At 38.2% G+C, this 25,641-nt stretch overlaps 1 protein-coding gene across 1 annotated transcript in view; it reads right to left on the minus strand.

Moving 5' to 3' along the window:
* Positions 1 to 25,641, minus strand: part of NALCN (sodium leak channel, non-selective) — a 321,940-nt gene that overhangs the window by 51,752 nt on the left and 244,547 nt on the right. Inside the window, 1 exon segment of the mRNA XM_038569986.1 lies at positions 16,389 to 16,462. Coding sequence (XP_038425914.1) covers positions 16,389 to 16,462 — 74 coding nt within the window.

Consider the following 25,641-nt stretch of genomic DNA (forward strand, 5'->3'; position numbering starts at 1 on the left):
AATGGTTTTTGAAGTAGGAAATTCTCTAGGTATGTGCTAGAGTTTCTTAGCTGAAAACTAGGGGCAACATTCATCTAGCAAATTGCTAAATAAACATTTGGGTGAAGGCAATTTGCAGAGATTGGGGTGGGTGGGGGGCACATGAAGGGCAGCTCATTTGAAGGCTCCTGCAGGCTTTATTTCCCCTACTGAGGACAGTGGTGGATCTTACTAAAATTAAAACTCAAAATTCTCTTCTAGGCACTGTATCTATTATGGTTAATAACTAGCTATTTATCTATAATAGTTTTCACACAAAAACAACAGGTAATGGTATAAGAGAAACATCTTTTCTACAGATACATAAATCTGTCTGAAAAAACCTATGGGCAGGATACCTATGGCAGGATACCTGGGTGGTTGAGCGTCTGCCTTTGGCTCAGGGCATGATCCCGGGGTCCTGGGATTGAGTCCCGCATTGGGGTTCCTATGAGGAGCCTGCTTCTCCCTCAGCCTAGGTCTCTGCCTCTCTTTCTGTGTCTCTCATGAATAAATAAATAGAATCTTAAAAAAAAAACCTATGGGAAAAACCTAATTACATTATACAAAAGAACTATGAGTTTCCTTTGGATGAAGGCAGGAACTCAATGGAAGGACATAAATCTGGGGTGGGAGGGGGGATGCAGGGAGCAAGGGAAGGAAGCTGCAAAATACTTCTGCCCTGAGGATACCTGGACATGAAGCAGGTATAGAAAGAAGGCCACATTAGGACATTTCTGCATAAATAAAACAGCCTTATACAGAAGCCATTGTCACATTCTTTGATAACATAAAATATTTTGCTACTTTGGAAAATAACAGGCTTGGTAGAAAATTATTCACTTCAATCAGGCACAACTGGATTCCATGAAGAGGTCACATATTCTTTAATACAATGTGCCAAGGCTCACATGAAAGTATGGTAAACATTTGCTTGCTTGCTTGCTTATTTATTTATTTTTAAAGATTTTATTTATTTATTCATGAGAGACACAGAGAGAGAGGCAGAGACACAGGCAGAGGGAGAAGCAAGCTCCATGCAGGGAGCCCGATGTGGAACTCGATCCCAGGTCTCCAGGATCACGCCCTGGGCCGAAGGTGGCACTAAACCACTGAGCCACCCAGGCTGCCCCTGCTCTATTATTTTTAAAAGGAAATATAATTTTATTATATACAAGTATATATTGTAATCCAAACTGTGAACTGTGAACTAGTATTTCCAACATGTATAACAGAATTACACACTTTGACACAAATGGGTTCGGAGAAGTAAAATAAAGTGAGAAATGAATATTCACCTACGTGAAAGCACAGACAAATGTTTTATGTCCCATGTTCCTACAGCATGGAGCCAAAGTTGTTCAATGCTTATGGCATTTTGTCATCATTGGTCACCCGCCTCATTAGACGGCAAGTTCTTTAGGCACCATGTAATTGCTCATCCTTGTGTTCCCAGGAAGTGCAGCTCCTGGCATACTCCCAGGTAGAGCGATGGCCAGGAGGAGTAGGTGCTAGGTGGAGAGGAAGAAGGAGACGGACAACATAGGAGGCTGAGGGAGGTATGGGGCTGGATCTGGAACTTGCTAGTCTCAAAGTTCAAACAGCACATTAGGTTAGTACTTTCATACCCAGCAGCATAGCTCAGATACAAAGTTCTGCCTTCAACTGGATGCCTAAGGTGAAGTCAGTTTGAGAACACACGAGGTTCAGAATCATGCAATTCCAACCTCAGCTTTTGCTTGGTTGTGGGACCTCTGTCAGGTGACGAGCATTCATTCCCTGAGCCTCTGTGTCCCATATGTAAGATGGGTAACGATAGCACCTTTTCCACCAACTTCATAGGGAGTAGGGAAGATCAACTATGATTATGAATGTGCCAGTCTTTGGAAACACCGACACTTCGTTTACATTTTAGTTGCTATTATTTACTTTTCTATCTTGTCCCATACCATGGTTGGTAATAAAACATTCTACAGAGGGTGGAAGACAGAAGAGCAACTGTGACACAAGGTCATGTAGGAAGGTAAGTCTTCTCTGTTCTGAACCTGATCAACAGCGATATATGCCATGGACTACAGCTGCCATCTCTTAACCTGTCTCCATGTAGCCACTCTCAATAAACGTGGTACGTTATTATCCCCAGCAAAGTGATCTCTGAAATGAACTCCTGCAATGCTACCGTGCAGGTGTTTCTAAGATGGCCCCCAATGATCCTGCCTCCTGGTATTCATGCTTTGGCATAACCCAAGAATGTGTGCAGGACTTAATGACGTGCTCTTAACAAATATAAGGTAAATAAATGGGATAGGATAGGATCACAAAACAAATGCATTCCATCTTCCTCACTTGCTGGTTCCTCCGAAACAAGCTGCCATGTTGTCCCATGTCACAGTTGGTATTAAAACATTCTACAGAGGGTGGGGGACTCTCTGTGGAATGAAGAGATCCACTCTTTAAGGAATGACAAGGGTGGACTTCTGCTAACAGTGCACGAGGAAGGAATGGAAGCATTAATCTAACCGCTCACGGGGAGCTAAATCTTATTAAGACCAGGACAGTGATCTAGGTAGGGGGTTCCTCCCGAGTAAGTCAAAATGCCTGCAGCCCAGGGAGAGACCCAGCCAAGCCACACCCAGGTCCCCGACTGAGACTCTGAGATTAATCTGCATTGTTTCAATCACCAAGCTTTGGAGTAACTTGTTACCGGGCAATTTAAGAGTGATGATAACTAATACCGTTATCATTGCTGTCTTAAAATCTTCAACATCTTATTGCTCCTCAGAGAAAGATTAAGACTAGAAGCTCAGCACGGCATCAAAGTCCTGTAGGGTCCACCTCATCTTTCAATCGTTAGGGTAAAAGACCAAAGAGGGTGACAGCACTCCCACTGTGTCACTCTCCTTGGTCTTTTGGTTCCTTATAGGTGTCTCTCTCCAAAGAGCTCCAGGAGAGCAGGGCTTGACTTACTCATTGCTCAATTATTACTTCACCTTGCACACAGTAGGTGCTCAATAAATTTTGTGAAACCAGTAAACCTTGAAATTTTGTGAAGATCAAATATTTTATTTTTTAAAAAATATTTTATTTATTTATTCATGACAGACACAGAGTGAGAGAGAGGCAGAGACACAGGCAGAGGGAGAAGCAGGCTCCACGCAGGGAGCCCGACGTGGGACTTGATCCTGGGACTCCAGGATCACATCCTGGGCTGAAAGCAACGCTAAGCCACTGAATCACCGGGGCTGCCCAAGATCAAATATTTTAATGTCTCTTTTGATCACTTAAGGCTTATGAAGTGCGGAAATAGCATGTGTTCAAAATATGCTTTTTAAAAATTAAAACATTTTAAAAGATTTTATTTATTTATTCATGAGAGACACAGAGATAGGCAGAGACACAGGCAGGGGGAGAAGAAGCAGGCTCCCTGCAGGGAGCCTGATGTGGGACTGGATCCTAGGATCCTGGGATCAGGACCTGAGTCAAAGGCAGACTCTCAACCACTGAGCCATCCAGGTGCCCCTGAAATATGTTTTTTAAAGGGGACGTTGATCTTAATTTTATCTCCAGTTAGAACACTATGCTATGCCACTCAAAAAGTGGGCTGCACACCTATAGGAGATGAGACAGTAATAAAAAATCAGACATTGCTTCTTGCAAACCGAAAATGTACAAATCTTTATCTATATACTATGTTAAGCTATAAAGGGAAACCTGCAAGTCGATATGAAGCAGAGCTGAATTCATTTAAATTTCTTAAATGGGGGATCTGACCTGTCACTTGGAAGGAACATGGTCTTTATATATGGTGCCTTATAGGAATCTACTACTGCGCTGAAATAGTAAGTAAGGAATTTGAGGCTTTTACTAATATACCAATAAGAAGTGAGGTGTACATTTCATGAAAGTTACTCAGTGACAGACCTAGTCAGAAGGAAGAGTATTTGGATATTCAATGTTATATTTTGCCACTTGAAATTTTTTTTATTAGAATGTAGATGCTTTTTGATCTCACCTGAAGACGAATACATTTGCAGGACGAAAACATTAAAACATTCATTTATTTGCTGCCTAGAGAAAAAGTGAAGCTGCTAATATTGAAAACACACACTATGAACTTCAGGCACAGTCTGGCTTTTCTTAGGGGCCAGACCAGAGAGTCCTGATGTTAAGGTTTTAACAATGTCTTTTCCATATCTCTTGTTAATGGCAAGTACTAGAAGGCCAGTTTTTTTAGAAACTCCACCTAGTGGTTTAGTAGAGAAAATTGCTCTGCCTGCTTGTCTTCTTGAACTGAGAGGCACAAGGCTTCAAGTGTCTGGTGAAAAATAATGAAGTCTTTTGTCTTGTCTGAGTGAGGAAATTCTCCATTATGCAGGCATATGTAATCCCTTTATTCCTGCTCCCTGGAGGGGAATTACAGTGAGGCACTTTCCTTTTCCCAGTTGGGGTTAATGTTATGCCCTCTCTACCTTTGAAAGTAAAACAAGACTAGGACCCCTGATGATGATTCAAATGTGGGAATATTCTTCAGCAAACACACATTCCCAGTTGCAAAAATATTACCCCTGGTTTCTTGCCAAGCCTTTGAAAAAAACATATGAAAGATTGATTCTTTTTTTTTCTTCTCCTTCTCTCTGCATTGCCTTTGTGCTGTGGAATTTCAATTGCCCCTTATATGACAGCCATATATATATATATATATAATCTTTTATGGAGGTTGAGGGAAGAGAATCAGGTCTTAAGAAATTGTCTCTATTTTTCTTGACATTCCTCCATCTAAAATATTTTAAAATTGGCCCAAAGATTATGGTTATAAGAGAGATCTTTGGAGCTTTATTAGCCTTTAAACACCACTAGTTGTTTATAGAAATAGTAGCAGGGGGTCCTCGGTTTCTTTCTTCTTTCACTCTCTCCATATCTTCTTTCTTAATGTTCCAGAACAAGGGTGTGGGAAAAGCCTGTACATTCTGTAATGAAAGAGAGGCCTATGAGTCTTCAAATTATTTTCATTCATTATAGAAAAGTTAGATTGCATGAAACCATCTGGTATTAAACATAATTACCGTCTAAAGGAACTTCAATGTGACTTTGCAGAGCGTTAAATTTGAGGAATTTTACTCAAATCTTGAGCTCCACAAGGTTACACATTGCAAAGTATTACTGAATGTTGGTTAATATAATGTAATCACACCAACAGAAAACAGGAAAATAGTCCTTCGGTGGTAATTACATGAAACTATGGCTGTAGAACGGTGTAAGGGAATGGGGGTAATGAGTATTTCCTGGGAAGGCAGGGCTCTTACCTGACTCCAGGAAAGTGACAATGAGATCCTCCAAAGGGGAGACAACAGCAGATGCTAATAGGTGAGCTCCTCTGTAATGGCCTCTTGCTGAGATGAGGAAAAAGCTGCATTTTTATCGTAGTGAATACCCAACTCCTTTGTGAATCAACCCAGTCCTGAGTAAATGGATATAGCTCTTTACTATTAAGCGACATCCGATTTATTCTTTTCAATCTTGCGCTATTCATCAAAATGTTGTCATAAATACACATGTAAATACACGGGCAACCAGAACCTCATTGTAGATTGAAACATAAAGGAAGCCTTAATGTATTATATCATAAGTAGGTAAGATAAATAAAAAAGGAAATCAGCTCATGGGAAATCTCTGCCTTTAGTACATCTATTATAATTCAGGAAATAGAATGTCTGAAACTGCACACCACATTTGGGATTTAAAATTTAGTAATGCTCCATCTGACTCAGAAAAACATAAATTACAGTGCAAAGATTGAACTATTTATTATAACAAAAGTGAAATTTTGCAGATGTTGCATAAACCATATGAACCAATTTTTATACAGATACGGATTTTCTTATACTACTTATTACCTTATGCTCCAACGATAAAATAATAAAAGAAAAATCCTGTTCAAATATATTGCTGCATCTGTTAGGCAAAATTAATAGTAGCTCTCCTGATTCGTAGCACTATTACAGTCACTTTGTAATAATGTACAAATCATGTACAATCTCAATGTAATACAACATTTTGATTACCGCAAATCCGGAAATACTTAGGAAAACATCTTTAGATATATTATTTTACTATGTGTGGTGACAGATGTTAACTAGGTGTAAGTTTAATGATCAGTTCACAATATGCACAAATTCCCTTGAATTATGTTGTATACCTGAAATCAATATAATGCTATATGTAAATTGCATCTCAATAAAAAAATTTAAGAAAAGTTCAAGGAAAGAAAGTTTGGTTTTAAAAAAGCAAAAGATATATATTATTTTGCTTAAATTAAGTTACATTTTGCCTCTTTGAAATGTTCACCTTTTACGTTTTATACAAATGCTTACATCCACAGATATTCTTACTGCTCTCTGAATACACTTACTTTCCATATATTTACTTAGTCTGTTTCTGCAAGTGTCTTTCAATTAATCTATAAGAGTTTTTAAATGTTATGAATAAGAGAAACCAAAAACTAGGCAGCCTAAATAGAATCACAGATAAATATTTATGACATCTAATATTTGATTACATATTTGATCAATATTTAATGTTTAGATGGTAATATACTCAATATTAATAATTAGTATTCAATATATTACCATCTATAAATACATGATACATGTTAACAAATATCTTTAATAAATCAGATGTTAATAGTTATTTTATTAATGTTGAGTATATTAACACCCGATACTCTGTTTTTTGAAGACTTCAGGTTATTCTTGCCAAATGCTTGTCATGAAAAATGGCTGCTATGTCAGGAGACTGACCCAAACCCAGCTTTAGGGGTATCTGCTTCTTCTCATCCACAGGGTCTTTCCGGGTCCCCTCCCCTCCCGCAGCTGGAGCACATAATGCTGAGCAGTTGGCAAGTCTAATCCGCAGGTCTGTGAGAGGCTGCAAGGCACTCAGGTCCTCTGGGTGGGGCTGAGTGCATCTTACTAGTCGTGCCCAGAATATGGAGCTGCAGAGAACTCAGATGACCTTCTCCAAAGCTGCTGAATTGAGAGGCTAAATGATGAAACAAGAATTTGAAAAGGAGAGCTTGTCAAATGGGAAGGAGCACCCCGGGTAAGATGCTAATGCTGTGCATTATTAAGCTCTCTTAGATTTCCATTTAATAGGTCCTGCTTCAGAGAACTGGAAGCTCTGGGTCTAGACAGAAGAGAACAGAATAGGAATGAAGGAGCTGCTTGTCCTTTCCTCACATTTCCCTTGTCCTATAGCTAATGATGTGCACAGGAGCAGGTGGCCTCTTAGCATCATGGGGGTTTAATTTGAATTCCTTCCTCTAGAACACTCCATGATCTCCTTAGTCTCTGCAAAATTAGGCTCATCTGTCTTCCAGAGGAGTGTGGCCTAGATGTTTATGTTCTAGAAAGAGCTCAGGTGTCAGTTCACCTGTCCTGCGCCCTGGGAAGGTGGAGCTGGGACAAAAGGGACCTGGAAGAGGCCGCAGGGCAAAAACAAACTCCTGTAGCCTACAGCCCATGGAAAAGCACCCCTGGCTAAGTCCTCACCCACCCAGAAGTTACAGGGCTCTGAAGTGAGGTGCACACCATGTTCCAGGTAGGTGGTTACAACCCACACAGAAGACAGTGCCATGCTTGTCTCAGCCACACTAGCCATTGCTGTTCTGCGGGCGGTGCCTCTGATCGCAGGTACAGATTCTCTTCCAGCTGGTCCTTGGGCCCTGATCAAGGACCTGATCAAGCCCCTCCTCCCCAGTGATCTTGATTTAACTCCTGCTCCAACCACTTCCACCTGCCAGGTCAATCAGGCTCACCTTTGCCAACATCTGTGAGCATGCCCACACCTCTCCCTTTGGTCTTGCAACATGCTGGTCTCTAGCTGTTTGGCTAGGTCTCCTAATTCTGAGATATGACCAATTTTTCCTGGTCCATCCAAGCAGAATGGAAAACATCACAGATGCACTTCAGGTATTTCAAAGATCATGGGTTTCCATTCCCAGGACTTTCTCCTAAACCGACACAACATACTCTATATGACTGTCTGGACCTGAACAGAAATGAGGTGACCTTTGTAGGCCAGTGTCAAGGCCAATTGTCACACAATTTCAGTCCAGGTATGAACTTTCTTGACTGGCTTTTCCATCACGGTTTGGGGTTTGAGTTGTGACAAATGTCCAGCAAAAGATTTTCCATGAAGACACTTCTATTACCCCCAAGATAATTCAGAGCTGGCTCCCCTCTACAATGGGAATTTTTATGGAGGGTGTGGAGGGAGAAGGAAGAGACCAGAGAGAGTTATGGTTCTAAAGATTTAGGCTGCCCCAGAGAGCAAGGATGCTAGTAGCACCTTCGCATAAATTGGAAAAGGATGCCTCTTCCTCTTGAGGGATGTAGTCCTATGCCAGGGACACTGCCTGGCAATGAAGGTGTGTCTTAGCAGGGAAAGTACAGGCTAGATTTCAGTTTCTAATTGCCCCTTGACTTGGCAACTTTGTATGATGCATAATCTGTATGTGTACCCTGAGAAGCAATAAGAATGAGGGATCCTCTATAATTTGAAAGCATAGAGTCATAGTTAATAAACGGGTTTTGGAATTACACAGACCAGGGTTTGATTCCTGGTTCCTTGGCTCCTTGACTCACTAGACAGGGTGACTTTAGGTAATTCATCTAAGCTTCCTGAGCCTTAAGTTTCTTCATCTCAAAAACAGAGTTAATAATCACTGTCTATCAGGGGTTGCTAAGAGGACCTAGTGAGACAGAGCTGGTAAAGGAGTCCAGTGTTGAGCACACAGTCACCCTCCAGTAGATGGGAGAACTTAGTTGCATAAGTTGTTGGGGATACATAAATATGGCTGCCAAATTGGGAAATCAGGTTGTAGATGATGTCTGAGACCCAAAACCATTTCTATGGTATGTGATCTTGGGAAAAAGTACTCACCTGGTCCAAGACCCAGTTTTGTCATACATACCATGGGGGTAATAATAATATTTTTTCCTGCATAGGTGTGTTGTACAGATAGGCTGAGATAATATGCATTAAGACCTTAGCATCATACGTGGGTCTTCATAAATACTCATTATTCATTCTTTTCCCATCTCCCTTTTCCTACTCCTATCTTCATGTTGGAAAAGCATTTTCATAGCATAATGGAAATAAGTTTAAGGTAGAAAACACTTTGTTTTATGAAACATTTCAGGTAAATTATTTTAATTATCAAAGTCACTCAGTAAGGGAACTGTGACTATGCTCGGTATGAATTTTCTTGTCACAGTTGTGTTCAGAGAACTAGAGGTATTATTGAAGGTATTATTCACACCTGACTGTGTCATAAGCATGTTCTCAGAGCAAACATGAACTCCTTGAGGGAATAATCTATGTGTTTCAGATTCTCAGAAAATGCCTGGCACATAGAAGATGCTACAGAAGTATTTCTTGGATAAATGAGTCCTTTCAGGAAGAAAATCCAGCTAATGCTATTTAGGAATCTGTATCTTAAGAAATACATTCTGATTTTATTTATATTTAAGTGGTATCCAAATTGTATTTCTAATCAATAAAAAATGATTCTTGCAGAGAAAAACTACCCCCCATATCATTAATTATATTTAATTCTTTGTAGTAAGTGGCAGTCAACTAATGACCATTCCTTAGACTTTAAAAAATTATTAATACGAGTGTGCGGCAAGGAAAATTTCATCATGGATCCAAATATCAGAATCCAATCCAAATATCAGAATGCAAATATCATCCTAGACCAATCATTCAAAAAGGCTATTAAGATACTTCCTAGCTAGCGAGGTACTGATGGCAAAGGATGGAATTTTCCAAAGTAATGTAAAACGTTTAATTATTTTATTTTGACATTTCTCTATGCATTCAGCCTGGTAGGAATGATAATGCATTCGTGCTGAATTTCAGGGCTCTGAATGGGAGAAATCTCAGTAGAGGCAGCGAGGCTGCTGAAAGCACATTGCTATTTGTTTTGATTCTTCCTGATGTAGTGAAAAGGTCACTGCCTTTTGAAGGAAGCTTTCTTTAGTGGAGCTGAACAGTGTAGGCCATGTCAAAATGAGAGTGAATTTAATAGCAACCCTGGAGTTTACAATTTAGGTGGTGGAACATCCTCCTTCTTACAGTCCTCTCCAGATAAGTCTTGAAGAAAACAATACAGATGCCCATTTGTGCCAACTGAATCCCTTACAGGCAAGCATGTGACTGTATTCTCAAGTTCTGTCGAAATGCCCCACTTTTGTTTCTATCAGAGTTCCCAAATAGATGGAGAAGTTCATTTCTGTTTTGCAGAGCACGGATTAATTTTTTAAAAAAAGCGCTATGTAGAAGAACACAAATGAACAAATTAAAGATGATTATGTATAGAAGTCACTGGTGACTCCAGTGATTCAAATACCTCAGACTCTAGGCCTCTTTCTTTCTGACTTTTTCCTTTGTCGGCTTGAATTTCCTGTTCATAGTAAAGGTATATGGCATACTCTTTTCTGGAATAACGTTGATCCTGTTTCAAATGGAAATGTGGATCCCCTGAGGACTGAGACCCCAGGCAGCCCTGCCACTTAATTAGTACTAAGAACTCAGACCCCTCCATCAATATGACTTTACTATTCATTCCAGGAAATTCCTGTCCAAGAATTTAAGGCTCTTAACCAATAAGTGATCTCATCATTAGCTTTAGGAAGTTTCTGAAAAACCACTTATCTGAATTATAGACTGAGGGACTGTCTATAGATAATATGTCTCTAGACATATATGTCTAGATAATATGTCATTCAACTGGTCAAACCAATCACCTAAAAATGATTGGTTCTCATCAAGACTCAGGCCAAGACCCTGCCCAGTTCAGTCCATCAATCCTAAACACTTTTTTAAAATTTTGTTTTGTTTTCTTTTTTTTTTTTTAAGATTTTATTTATTTATTTGACAGAGATAGAAAAGCGAGAGTGCGCACAAGCAGGGGGAAGGGCAGAGGGAGAAGCAGGCTCCTTCCTGAGCAGGAGCCTGGATGCAGGACTTGATCCCAGGACCCTAGGATCATGACCTGAACTAAAGGCAGACACTTAACCAACTGAGCCAACCAGGTGCCCCTAAATGATGTTTCTAAAAATTAGTTGTAATTTATTTTTAAAGGCAATGCACGTACATGGTTAAAAATTCAAGAGAGAAGAGAATAGATGTCTAGAGTGAAGATGACAACAGAAAGTCACCCCGCATCAGGAAGGAAATTAAAAAACAGATGTGCAGACTCCCTTGGAACAACTGACAATCGAAATGTGGAGCCAAATCAGGTGGAAAGAACACTGGGGGCACAGGGAGGCAAAGGGGTGTCCCCTCTACTGTGCCCCCACCCTCAGGGCTGCCCCCCCAGCACAGTAATGGTTACCTGTCCATAACAGCTGCTTATGACTTGTGTATCCCTGAGAGTCCTCAACTATTTATTTATTTATTTATTTATTTATTTATTTATTTATTTATTTAAATTCAACTTGCCAGCATATCATCATGAGTTTCAGAGGTAGTTTTCAATAATTCATCAGCTGCATTGAACACCCGGCGCTCACCCCATCATGTGCCCTCCTTAAAATTGAGCTATAATTGACGTGTAACACTATTAGCTTCAGGTATACAACAAAATGATTCGATGTTTGTATATATTGTGAAATGATCTAAACTCTTACATCAAGAATTCTGCTCAATCTCAGTCACTGAAAACACTTAAACCTAAACCCCAAACATTATAAATATCCACTCCTGATCTATCCTTTTTGAGATGTTAGTAAGAGTGCTGAGGTGGTGGCCTCCCTCACTGTGACAAGTATTAAATTTCACTCTGATTAATCAACAGATTACTCAGACAACCAAGCTAGGCAGTCTACACTGCAAAGGCACGTAAGGGAGTTGCTTAAGGTTAGAGAGGAACAGAGTCAGATGCTGACACCAAGTTCAGTAGATTGTGTTAGACTAGGGGGGACCCTGAGGATCACCTCTTCCAATCTTTAAATTCTTAGAAAACTGAGGATTTAAATAATTTGCCTGTTGACACAGCCAGGTCTCTAGATACGTTAGATCAGAGATTTGTTTTGTATCCTTTCCCCCAAATATTTGTTATTTTTAAAAGTTATTTCTAAGACACTAATATTTCATATTATCTTCCTCATATCACATTGGATTTCAAGTTTATGTGACTTATCTCTATCTGCACCCAATTCAAAACACATGCTCACCTGTGACGTACTTGCTAAAATGGTTCAGCTGAGATCTTCTTTCTATGCCTTCCCATAATGCTCTTGCCTGCCTCCCTGGGGAGGAACCTCTTAGGTGAAATTAAGGACAGTAAATACTTGGGACTATGAAAATAAAAGACTAAGGAAAATCAAGAGTGATACAGCGCTACAGCAAGTCTCTGGTGGACTTCCATTCTTCCATAACAAGGCAGACCCATCCACGAAGATACATAATCTGTACCTCCTTGTCTTTTTAAAAAATATTTTATTTATTTATTCATGATAGACACACACACACACACACACAGAGAAAGAGAGAGAGGGAGAGAGAGGGAGAGAGAGAGAGAGAGGCAGAGACACAGGCAGAGGGAGAAGCAGGCTCCACGCAGGGAGCCTGATGTGGGACTCAATCCCAGGACTCCAGCATCACGCCCTGGGCTGAAGGCAGGCACTAAACCACTGAGCCACTCAGGGATCCCCCCTGTACCTCCTTGTCTTAAAGTTCTTTTCAAAATCTCTCTTTCAAAATGCAAATAGTCATGGGAGAGGCCATTCTTTCCCCAGCTTTACTGAAGGATAACTGATTAACAGTGTTGTGTAAATATAAGGTGTAAAGCATGATTTGAGGCATGTATATGTTTTTTTTTTAAGATTTATTTTTTTTTAGAGAGAGAGAGAGAGAGAGCACTAATGGGAGGGGCAGAGGGAGAGAGAGAGAGCCTCAAGCAGACTCCACCCTGAGCTCGGAGCCCTATCTCACGATCCTGAGATCATGACCTGAGCCAAAACCAAGAGTCCGATGCTGAACCAACTGAGCCACCCAGGCACACACCCTCATGTGTGTATGTATTGTAAAAAGACACCACAATGATGGTAGTTAACGCATTCATCACTTCCCATAATTATGATTCTGTGTATGTATGTGGTGAGAATATTTATGATTCACTCTTCTTAGCAAGTGTCAACTATACAACACAGTATTATTAACAAGAGTCACCAGACTGTTACATTAGATCCCTGAACCCATTCAGCTTAAAACTAGAAATATGTATTCTTTGACCACTATCTCCCTATTTGCCCCCCATCCCCACCTCTTGGCAATCCCCAATCTACTGTTTCTATGAGTTTGACTTTTTTAGATTCTGCATGTAATTGCCATCATGGAGCATTTGTCTTTCTACTTCTAACTTACCCAGGAACACTGCAGCTTAACGAACAAAGAGATAAGGCTGAGCCTAGGGGAGGAGTCTCTCCCCAGGGAGTAAGAAGACCCTGAGAGAATGTTAGAAACTTCTCCTTCTTTCCTATTTTGGCCTGAGGTGACTGTAACTGTAAATGTTTTCCTTTTTTTTTTTTTTTAATTTCTCTTATCTGTTCTTTCCTTCTCTTTTCCTTGTCTTGTTGTTACTCCTTGGAAAACAGCATGAAAAATGCCCATGGATCCAATCTATTCTTGACCTTTTTACTTACAGGTTACATTATAATGCAGGTATAATATTATTATATTATTATTATTGCTACTACTATATTATGAGTGAAAAGAGATAAGCCTACCCAAAGAAACTCTCAGTTTGACATCCTATTCTTAGTTCTTACAGAGACTAATGTAGCACCAACAAGGAAACCATTTTCACAGGAGAAAAGAGTTAAATGGGCTTTTCTAAAGATTAAACTTATATTCTTAAAAAATCTTAATTTTTTTTTCTCATTGTAGCCTTGTATTTCCTGAGATTGACTGGCTAACAGCTCCAGCACCCCCAGAGAGCTGCCTCTCATTTTGTGGTGTGCTGGGCTGTCGTAAAGTGAAAATGGCTCCGAGTGTCCCTGAAACTACACAATTATTGGGCAAGTCTGAGGGTGTCTCTATCCCCTGATGGTCTTAAAAATTTGGCTCAGAAAAAAAAAATGGCTCAGGTACCCTTACAAATTCTCTCTCTCTCTCTCTCTCTTTCTTAAACAAATTTTCTCTTTTTCAAAACATTTCTGTACATTTGAAAATCAACAGCTCAATTTCCCCCTTACAGTGTTAATTAGCAGTAAAGGATGTGATTCCTAGCATTATCATCTGTGCTTCAGTATGACTTTGAGAAAACACTGGCGAGTCTTCTCCATCTAACGCATTTACGTTTATGACTTTGGGCATCATGAAGTCAGCCTTCAGTGTCATGTGGATAAGCCAAATCTGCCAGAAAAAGCCTGACTTTATGTTCTAAATCTAGTAACACGTTAACACAAGCCCATGTGACATCTGCATTATTTCTAAGGCCTATCCCTAAGGTGGATGAATTCCTGGAAGGAGGTTTTCCAAAAACTTGTCACTTGGATAGACAATAAGACAGTAAGATGCCACCCAGTGGGATCCTCCTTCTGGAAAGCACTGTATGGGAATGGTCCCTGTGTTTGGCAACCCAGATCAACACACACCATAGTTTCACCTTCCTGTGTGTGTGGATGAGAGTCCTCACCTTTCTTTTGTAAACTAGGAGCAGATGACTAAGGAAGAGTTGGTGAAAAAGGAAAACCAGGAGACCAAATTTAAGAAGAGTTCATAGGTAAGTGAGGCTCCGGAAATAGCTTCTTGCAAGTATCCCTGTCTGTCTCTGCTCAGAGGTCCCTGGTGTACATTCAGGAAGGTAGTTATTCTGCGTAGGTGGGTAATGTCATCGTGGTGCCTAATTTGGCAGGTAGACTCTGAATACAGGCCAGTGCATTACAATCCCCTCATGGATCATGGTGCATTTGAGGCTGAATTCTCTTCCCTCTGAGTGCAGGGGCACTCTTGCAGGGCTGGACCTGCACAGGGTCTGTCTTACATGAACAGGGGAGTGTCTTTAAGATGCTAGGGATTGGCACTACCAGAAATTTGTCTAGGATAGTAGTTACAGCTTGATAAAGACCCTGGAATACCACATAGTGCTCAAGGCCAGCCCCATAATATCTGTTGGCAGTGCCAGGATGGAGCCAGCTGGAAGCACACCAAAATTCAGATACAGGTTACAAATTTCCTGAGAAGTTTTCCTTCCTCTATTAAACCAGACCTTTTAGGATTATCTTATCATACTTTGTGGTAATAACATACAAGCCCCAGAAATGTTTCTTTTCTTCTCAGGAAAGGTATTCTGGTGCATACTCCTATCTACGCATGAACTGTCAGCCGAGGAAATAATGAATACGCAAAATACTGTCTTGACCAGTTAGGAGCACTTTTGGCTTATGAATTTCAGGTACTGGTATAAACTCAAAATAGATTCTCAAGTCCATTATATTAGTCTTATTTCCTCATTACAGTTACCCAGGTTATAGCGATATACACTCTGGCAAAAACTCTTTAATGACTATTCTTGGAACAGAGGTAGAGTAGAAGAGAGTTTAACTCCTCCTCTTCGGCACAAGAGTGGAGGGAGGCTTCCCAGTATAAATTCATCCATTTACCTTGTCAGCCATTCTCCTTTCAGCCTCCTAGTATTTAGTTGTATCATTACACGTCTGTGGAATATGTGCACCGATAAATTACATTCCAAATGCTTATACGTTTTCAGAAAGATCATGTTACTTCATATTATGCCAGTCTTATAAAATACTCCTAAGTAGCTAGCTTGTTTTTCCTTTGATACTTCATGAAGGCAGGTTTAAGAAAGTAGCATTAAAATGACATATTTTCTTTTTTAATGACATTTTCATAAGCATTTTAAAAGGGATATGATTTTGATTCTTACAGATTTTAAATACATTTATTCTTCATAGATTAATAAATGATAATAACTTCTAAAAAGCTTACCCTTTTACTATTTCCCCCTTAGATTGTGATTTGTCCTTTAGGTATCACAAAAGACATAAAACATGGAAGAATAAAAGTAAGTTATTTTCATCTAAATGCTTATACTTACAATTTATGTGTAAGTACTTGAAAACAAATGCACAACTGATTTAATAAAACATTACTTTTCTCAGGAAAGATATTAATGATATATTTGGCATTATTTATAAATATATAGTTACCCAAACCTACTTTCTAGCAGAAAGAATATATATTTATATTCAGAAAATTAGTTCATTAAAAAGAAAGAGCCCTTCTTTGCTTAATACAAACCCGCTTGTGTTTACATATGTACTAATGTTTAATGGTGTTACCTTAAGATTTTAGTGACTGCAGTCTCCTTCTCTAGAAGATTCCTTGCCCTGATGCTGAAAACAGACTTGCGAAGCTGAAAAATTAGAAGCGTGACTTTAGTTTTGTAATGTAAAGGGATAATATATTGACAAATCATTATATACATTACATAGATAACACTATTAAAACATTAAACATGATTTTTTCACTAAAACATCACTATATGATTGATACTATAATTTATTTTTTTAAAGATTTATCTATTTATTTGAGAGAGAGAGAGAGAACAAGTGGGAGGGTTAGAGAGAGGTAGAGAGGATCTTAAGCAGTCTCTGAGCTCAGCATGGAGCCCAATGCAGGGCTCCATCTGAGAACCCCAAGATCACGACCTGAGCCAAAACCAAGAGTCAGATGCTTAATGGACCATACCACCCAGGCACCCTGATTCTATCATTTAATTTTATCTTTTATTTTTACTTTTATTTGAGCAGAAATGTAAACAAGCTTGTGGGGCCATATGGCAGTGATACATTGGCTATGTTTACCAGTAATAAATAACATCTTACTCTAAACAGGCTTTTCAGTGTTCATGGAATTTAACATTAAATAAGACATTAAAACAAATGTTGGACTCCTTCTTGCTATTGTCCAATAAAACGTTCTCTAATCCACTTTACAACTGTTGCAGGTTCTTGGCCTATGACGCAATACTAATCTGATGGATGAGTTCAAGAGTTGTTTTGCCTACAGGCATGGAGACAAATGAGATGAACTTTCAAGGCTGCTTCGTAGTTAAGAAGGGTGAAATTATTCCAAGGAAAAGCACTAAGGAAAACAAAATCCTGGAGGCTGCCTACAAACCAGAAGATTCTCCAAACTCAGCCCTGTCCTGCTAAATAGTTGCAGAAGTCAGAGGGGTGACAGGTGTACAGAGAACCAAAATGAGCAAGAACAGGACAGAAAGAACAGGGAAGCATGTCATCCTTAGAAGATTCACAAATTACTAGATTACTAGAAAGTGTAACTCCAGTAGTCAGACCAAAGATAATACTTGGACAACAACCTGCTCATCTTGATTAATAGATTAGGTTACTAAGTGCTTAGTATATTAGTGGCTATTAGATATATGGGTTAACTAGGATTAATTCAGAATTCTTGCTTATCAGAATTGAAAAGCGTAGTTACAAAGGCAGGGCTATGACGCATGACATTACCAGTAAAAAGTAGATAGTAAAGTGCTGGATGATATTTTCTAGTAGGAAAGATAAGAAGGCTATAGGACCTCAGGTGCGGAGAGAAATAGGTGTGTCTGAAATAGCAAAGATGTCATTAAAGAAGGAGAAGTCGCACTGAGACTTTAAGAATGGTTAAGATTTTTCATAGCAAAGGAGTACATGGGCAAAGGACTGCAGTTGGAAATGCTTGTATGGGGCAAAGTAATCTGGTGAAGACTATTTGCATAAGTGCTGAGCTAGGTGGAGGAAATACTGTCAGGCATAATGTGTTCCAAACAGATCTGAGGGATAAGCAAGAGACAGAACAACTCTGTGTTCACTAAAAATAGATCATTCAGTTTCTTTTAAACAAGTTAGTGACTTCAGGTGCAAAGTCACAGAGCTCCGATCTACAAACAAGCCTATAAACAACTGCTGTACTGTCAACTAGTACGTCCACATGGCCACAGCTGGAGAGGAAGTGGTGAACAAAACTGGCCTTTTCAGGCACACTTGATGACCTAGATAACATCATAACCAGCAATATAACTCATTTTTTACAGTAGATCTGCAATGAAGGGAAAGATCATTGAACACATTGGCAATTTTCCTCATAAGAGGAAAGATGGTAAACTCTTATTTTTTCAATAATGAAAAGCTGAACTGGTTTCATTATTCACCAGAACTCTTGGAAGAATAAACTAATGCATAGACAAGGAGCTAAAAGTGGGTGTAATTTTTCCAGAAACTATATTGTCAGGGTTGTATAAGAAAGGCTGTTTACTGTGATGTATCATGAAACTTTCTTAAATCTCCTCCCCTGCCCTGAAGAGGTGACTTTTGGCATTGATTTGACCTCCTAGAGCTGGCAGCCTGTGTTCCAAGGAATGTTATTTAAAGTCATTTTCAGAGACAGAAGACTCAGCTGCAGGGTCCCATCATGATGGTGCTTCTGCCTTTTGATACCTAGGCACATGCATGGTCATGGGAGAGGTCCAGGCTATGGGGGCCCTGAGACAGCAGGTTTTGGGAGAGGACTGGACCCCATCGCTCTTATTTCATCCTTTTTTAAAAAAAGATTTTATTTATTTATTCATGAGAGACACAGAAAGAGAGGCAGAGACACAGGCAGAGGGAGAAGCAGGCTCCCTGTGGGGATCCTGATGTGGGACTTGATCCCAGGACCCCGGGATCACGACCTGAGCCAAAGGCAGACTCTGTTCAATCACTGAGCCACCCAGATGCCTTAGGATGTTTTAAAAGAAGAAATATCTACATTATCTATCTATCTATCTATCTATCTATCTATCTATCTATCTATCATCTATCTATCTATCATCTATCTATCATCTATCTATATCTATGCATATTTGATAGCCTTGATATGTATTTAGATAGTTATATATTTTAACTGTTCTTCTTCACCCAGTAAATAAAGAAGGCCTATAGTGGTTATCTATTATTCTTCCAGTTTTTATTTCCACAGTAAAGCTTTGCACATTTTTTTCCAAAAAGGACACTGTCTGCTAGTCCCAAGGACTCAGAGCTACGCTGCTCTGCAGTGCTCTCTTGTGGCTCTCAAAGATACTGACAGTAATCAGAGATGATCAAAACAAGGAATACAGAAATCAATTTCAGGATAAGTAATTTTAGATCTGAAGTTTTCGATTACAGCTAAGGAAGCAATTGTTTCTTCTGGTTCTAAACATGTCAGACATGCAGGACTTAAAAGGAGGAGTATGGGTGACATCATAGGGAGTTCTTCTGGTGGTTTTATTTTGTTTCTAAAACTAATACATCCAACTACAGAAGATAACCATTCTCTGGCTGAATATCAAAAAATAAGTTTAAATGTTCAAACAATAGAGAGATGTTTTCTTTGGTCTTAAAATTTCAATTTGAAAGGTGTTTCTAAAAAAAAATGTTTCTAGAACTGTGCCCTTTAACGTGAAATTCAGGAGGTTCAAATTTGCAGTTATTTGTGGTTGAATAACTTGGAGCTGAAGGGCACAGCAACGGATGGATCTTGATGATTTTCTGGCAATTTCTTTAACATCTTTTAATCTACAGTCCCCCGTCCACCCTAAATTGAAGGACCTGGGCCATATGACCTGTACTTTCCAAGAGTCTGGATTTTCCCAAGTGCACATTCATGGCACACTTCACATGTTTCTCTGTCTTCTGTACTTCCTGCAAACTGGCAGCCGGACCCAGAGCCTCATCAGGCTCACACTTAATCGCTTTGGTAAGGCCATAGGTGGTGGTATCTTTCATTGCAAGGCATATAATGCCAGATGGTTCCTCTTTTTGTGATGTTAGTAGTATTGATATTCGTTGCTTAGATCATTGATTCATTCAGTTTGTAAAATTGCCACTTCTTTCTCACCTGCTAGTTGGAATACTTTTTATAATAAGAGACTTTCTTTCATGTACTATTTGGTTAATCAGTAATATAGTTCATATGGAAAAGGTAAGATAAATGATTCTTTACCTTTACTTATTCATTTTTATATAATTAATTGATTTTCTATCATCTTCTGAAGGCGACCAGTTACTAGTTTAAAAATGCCATTATGAACTCAAGGATTATATTTGGTTTCAATCCATTACAATCATTATCCTCATGTTAGGTCAAAGCATCCCAACTGTGCTCATTGGGAGTTTTCTCAAGATGGCCCATGGATTCTTTTGCCCTGACTCTATTGTCTAGGTTTCTTTGTTAGATATGGCAAGATATCCCACGCTTATCTTATATATGCTTCCTATTCCAAATTAACAATTTTCTCCAAAAACCCCTGGTTTATTTATTGAGAAATGGGTTTCAAGAACATAATTTAGATGCCAGTGATTCTCATTGCTACTGAGTTGTCACTGTTCTGAAGACTTTGCCTGAGTTTATTCTGATATTTTCAATTTAAATTCAGGGCATAGGGTTTTTACCTCATTTCTTCCATATGACATCTGTATCTCTTCTGTATCTGTATCCCTCCACCCTACATCTTGATTTTTCAAGTACATAGAGGATGACAGACATTAGATTGTCTGATAATAACTCATTTTTATTTCATATTTCATGGACAGGAGTCTTAGAATTACAAAACCTGTTCTAACACAATACAATTCGTGGATATTTAAAAAGCGTTTGCATATATTCTTTCCATTTTCCTCTCATTTGTACACTTGTACTGTACTCATATTAGTAGAGAAAATAGCTATTACATATTTTTCTCTTCATTGTAATCCTCATAAGTCATAGTTATACATAGTTTAAGAATGTTCAGCACCTGTTCTTTTGTCATTGTCATAGAGTCATATTTGGAATTCACTGGGGTTGTCTGAAACATGTGTTCTAGAAGTTTCCTCAGGAAAGGCTCATAGGAACAACATACATCCTTACATCTTAATAGCAGTTGTTTTTAATTCCCTCCTTAGACTTGAGAGTCAGTTTTCCTGGGTATAAAAACAACCTGGCTCACATATTCTCTCTGGATATCCCATATATGTAACTCTAATTTCTTCTGACATAAAGCATTCCTTCTTTCCTTTGTAAGACTTTTGTTTATTTTGAGCTGAATACTTATTTATTTTCTTTTATTATTATTTTTTGTTTTCAAGTTTTTGCTTAAATTCCGGTTAGTTAACATATAGCGTGATACTGGTTTCAGGAGTAGAATTTAGTGACTCATCACTTACACAGAAAACCCAGTACTCAACACGACAAGTGCCCTCCTTAATGCCCATCACTCATTTAATCCATCCCCCATGCACCTCCCTGTTAGGAACTCTCAGTTTTTTCTCTATTGTTAAGAGTGATAGCCTTTTAAATATACATTTATATTTAAAGTCCTGTAATTTGTCTGGAATATGTCTTATTTTTTGTCATTCGTGATTGATATTTTCCGTTACATGGCATGTACTTTCAATATGCAGCTTCAAATCTTATATTTCAGAAAAGTTTAATGCTTGTTCCATGCTATTGCTTTGGTTTTCTTCTTTTAGGCTCTCTATAACTTAGATGCTGGACCTTCTTTGGATTTCTTCAATTTGTCATTTTCTTTAAAATCATTTTCATCTTTCTTCATATCTTAAAATTTTCTCTTCTTCACTTTCTAGTTTTCTTTAGGTATCATCTGATGTATGTGATCACTTTATGTTCTTTCCAGTTTAGTCTTCATTGCTTTTATTTATACAGTTGGCCCTTGATCAATGCAGGGGTTAGGAGCACTGACACCCCATTCAGTTGAAAATGCACATATAGCTTTTGACCCTCCCCAAAAAACCCCTTGACTACTAAGGGGCTACTATTGACTGAATGCCTTACTGATAATATAGTAAATTAACACATATTTTGTACATCATAAGTATTATATACTGTATTCTTATAATAAAGTAAGCTAGAGAAAAGAAAATGTTACTAAGAAAATCATAGGGAAGAGAAAATACATTTATAGTGCTGTATTTTTTGTATTTATCAAAAAATCTGCACATAAGTGGATGCGCACAGCTCAAACTCATGTTGTTCAAGAGTCAACTGTACTTCTTTCCTGAGTTCTATCACCTTATGTACGAATTTATTACTTTTGTTGTTATTCTAGTCTTATGCAATCTGTATGTTTTTTAACTCGTTTTGCCATTGTATGCTACAATTTGAGCCATTTGTGAGTATGCTTTTATGGTAAGCTTTCACTGTCTATTGTGATGGTATTCTGCTCCTACTCTTTTTTTCTTACAACTTTTGTAGGAAATTTGACTTTGATAAATTTCTGTTGCTCACTTTTATGCACAGTTTTTCTGAACAGTTCAGTATTTCTTGCTAGCTTCAGAGATTCTTCTGTTGTTTTGACATAGTGGTCCATATGGCAGCCTTCTTTCTGAGATTTCCTGGCTCTGTTATGGATAACAGACACCACTGATTTTGTCTGGATCTACTTTTCCCTTCATCACTCTTGTTGCTGGCCTGTTCAATTTTGATTTCATTCCTGGATGTTTTTTTCAGTGTGGATGGAGCTAGGCAGGTGTTTTCCTGTTCTCAAAGGCATTACATGTCCTGTAACTAACCTTAGCTTCTTTCCCACAGGCACCAATACCATGTTTTATACCCCCAAATTCATATGTTGAAACTCTAGCCCTCCAAAGAGTAGATATTAGGAGGTGGGCCTCTGGCAGGTAATTACATTTAAAGGAGGTCCTGAAGATAGAGCTCCCATGATGGCAATTGTACCCTCATAAGAAGAGGAAACCAGAGCCCTTCCTCTTTCTGCTATAGGAGCACACAACAAGAAGGAAGCCATCTGTGAGCCAGGAAGAGGAACCAGACACTCAATCTGCCAGCACCTAGGTCTGAGATTTTCCAGCCTCCCAAACTCTGAGAGATAAATGCTTATTGTTTGAGTCATCCAGCCTGTCGTATTTGTTATAGCAACCCAAACAGACTAAATTACCATGCAAATCATGGGGTTATTTGTTTTGTCTATACCTGCTTTGACTTGTGGTTTGTGAATTATCTAGTTTTGTTTTAAATGTTGTCTATCGATTTTGGTTACTATCTAAGTATTGTTTACTTTCATGTGGGAATTCAAGATTAAAAAACTATGCCAATGCCTCTGTCATCATTCCAGAAGACTCCTTATTTTTTTCTTGAATTTTGATGTAGATTTATCATTTTTTATAAAGATTTTATTTATTTATTCATGAGGGACAGAGAGAGAGAGAGAGAGAGAGAGAGAGAGAGAGAGAGAGAGATACAGAGAGGCAGAGACACAGGCAGAGGAAGAAACAGGCTCCATGCAGGGAGCCCAACATGGGACTCGATCCTGGGTCTCCAGGATCCCACCCTGGGCTGAAGGCGGCACAAAACTGCTGAGCCACCCAGGCTGCCCAGACTTATCATTTTTTATTTGTTCTTTCAAAGAACAAACTTTTAGTTTTACTGATATTACTTATTGCTTCTTTTTTCCCCATTTGATTAGTATCTACTTTTATCTCTTTTTTTCTTCTGCTGTCTTAATGTTTTCTTGGTTAGTGTTTCTATAAATTCTTGAGTTTAATATTTGGACAATTTATGTTAGCCTTTATTCCTTTATTAAATATACATTCAAGGCTATAGTTTTCCCTCTGAAGATGCCTTTAGCTGCTTCTCACAAGTTTGAGCTACATCGTATTTATTAGTTTTCAGTTCTAGAAACTTTTTATTTCCATGCAGTTTCTTCTATGCTTCCTAAATTATTTAGAAGTGATTTTTAGATTTTGAAATGTGTTGGTGTTTTGTGGTTGTTATTTAGTTTCTAATTTTATTACACTTTTGTCAAATAATGTCTTCTTTAGGATACTGCTTTGGTTTATATTTAGAATTCCTTTGTGGTACATAAGTGGCCATATTTTGTAAATTATTTAGGTGTCCCTCAACCAGAATGTGCATTCTCTAGTCACTGAATGAAGGCTGGTCAAATCTTCTAAATCCTTATTAATTTTCTTGGTTTCTGTATTTCAAATCTTCTAAATCCTTAATTAATTTTCTTGGTTCTTTGATCACATGCTGAGGTATTATACACATTTTAAATTGAGTTTTCAAATTAATCCTCATTAGGTACATGCTATTCTTTTTTTACAGGTGAGAAATCTGATATTCATAGAAATTATGTTGTCTTGGCCTCCCAAATTGCAAACTGAAGAACACAATTAGAAGTCTAGACGTATACCTGCAGTGTTCAAATCTTGTTACTAAACATAATGTTCATGTCAAATGTCATTAGACCCAACAATAAAAAAAAAAGCATTTTCCAAACTATATCATGATGCAACATTTTTTGCTTGAACTCAAATTTGGTTCCTCCATAGAATTTGCTCTTATCCCAAATCCTGATACAAAATCTAAACTAGCTATGTTTTTCCTTTGTTCTATATATGCATACCTGATTTTCAGAATAATGACCCTGAAGCACTAAAGGAGATAGATAACTTTTCTAACCTATTAATGTCAGTATGATAAGAGTATTTACATTTTATATCTACTGATTCCTTGAAATCTGGGATCTATCACTACTTACAATTAAGCAGAATATTAATTCAATTTATTCAACAGCCTGCGAGTCACCCTAGAGCTAGCAAGGAATACTCGCTTCCTCTGGGATGCTGCAATGCTGGTCTGAAGAGTAATAGTTTCACTCGGATACCCTCCTTCAAAATGAAGGCATTAGAATTTACTTGAGACAGAAAACCATACATATTCTAAATATTTGAATAACTTTTTCTGATTTGGAGTTGTTAACAATGTATTTCTGTTTATAAATGAGAATAAGTTTGGGAGCCATATTTTTCTTTTTTCATTTTGAAAATATTAACAGGTTAAATATTAAATATAATAAATGGAAACACATTTATAAAAACATATGGCCATAACGCACAAAACTATGGTCCAATGAATAGGGCTTGATGAATGTCATTTCTTCTAGAAAGGTGTAGTGTAATTATTGTAATTAGCTGCCTTATTGAGTAAGTCTCCCACATAAAATGTCATAATTGGAAATAAGCAATTACTTAAAATTACATAGATTGAAGGTGGCAGGTACGTCATTCAAGTGTATTTTAATTTTTCATGCACCTATGAACTGAAAACTAACCTTAAAGTGCATATGATAGATCTTGTGTATAGCAAGATGTTTCTATAAAATAAACTTTTTATAAAATTGACATTATGCTTGGAAAGAAATAATTTTAAGAGGTGATTAGTGGCAGCAAAATTAAAATAGTCACTTACAATGTATAAAAAGGTGAATATCATTATAACAGCATGTTACAGAGCTTTGAAATTGTCTTAGAATGTAAATTGTGAAAAGGGAGTTTTAGATGATGGGTCAAGATTTTTGATCTTGTTATTTCAACATTATAAATTCTGAACCCTGAAAATACACCAGTCATAAAAGTCAAAAAATATATAAATACGTATGTAGGTGTGCATGCCTACACACACAGAGTCTTCCTTTGGGCTCCAGGGCACCCTACATGTTGTTTTCTGCTCTGTGTATGAAACAACTTATTATTTCTCTGTGAATTTCAGTAG

This window comes from Canis lupus, chromosome 22 (genome assembly GCF_011100685.1).
Source record: "Canis lupus familiaris isolate Mischka breed German Shepherd chromosome 22, alternate assembly UU_Cfam_GSD_1.0, whole genome shotgun sequence".
Classification (NCBI taxonomy): Eukaryota; Metazoa; Chordata; class Mammalia; order Carnivora; family Canidae; genus Canis; species Canis lupus.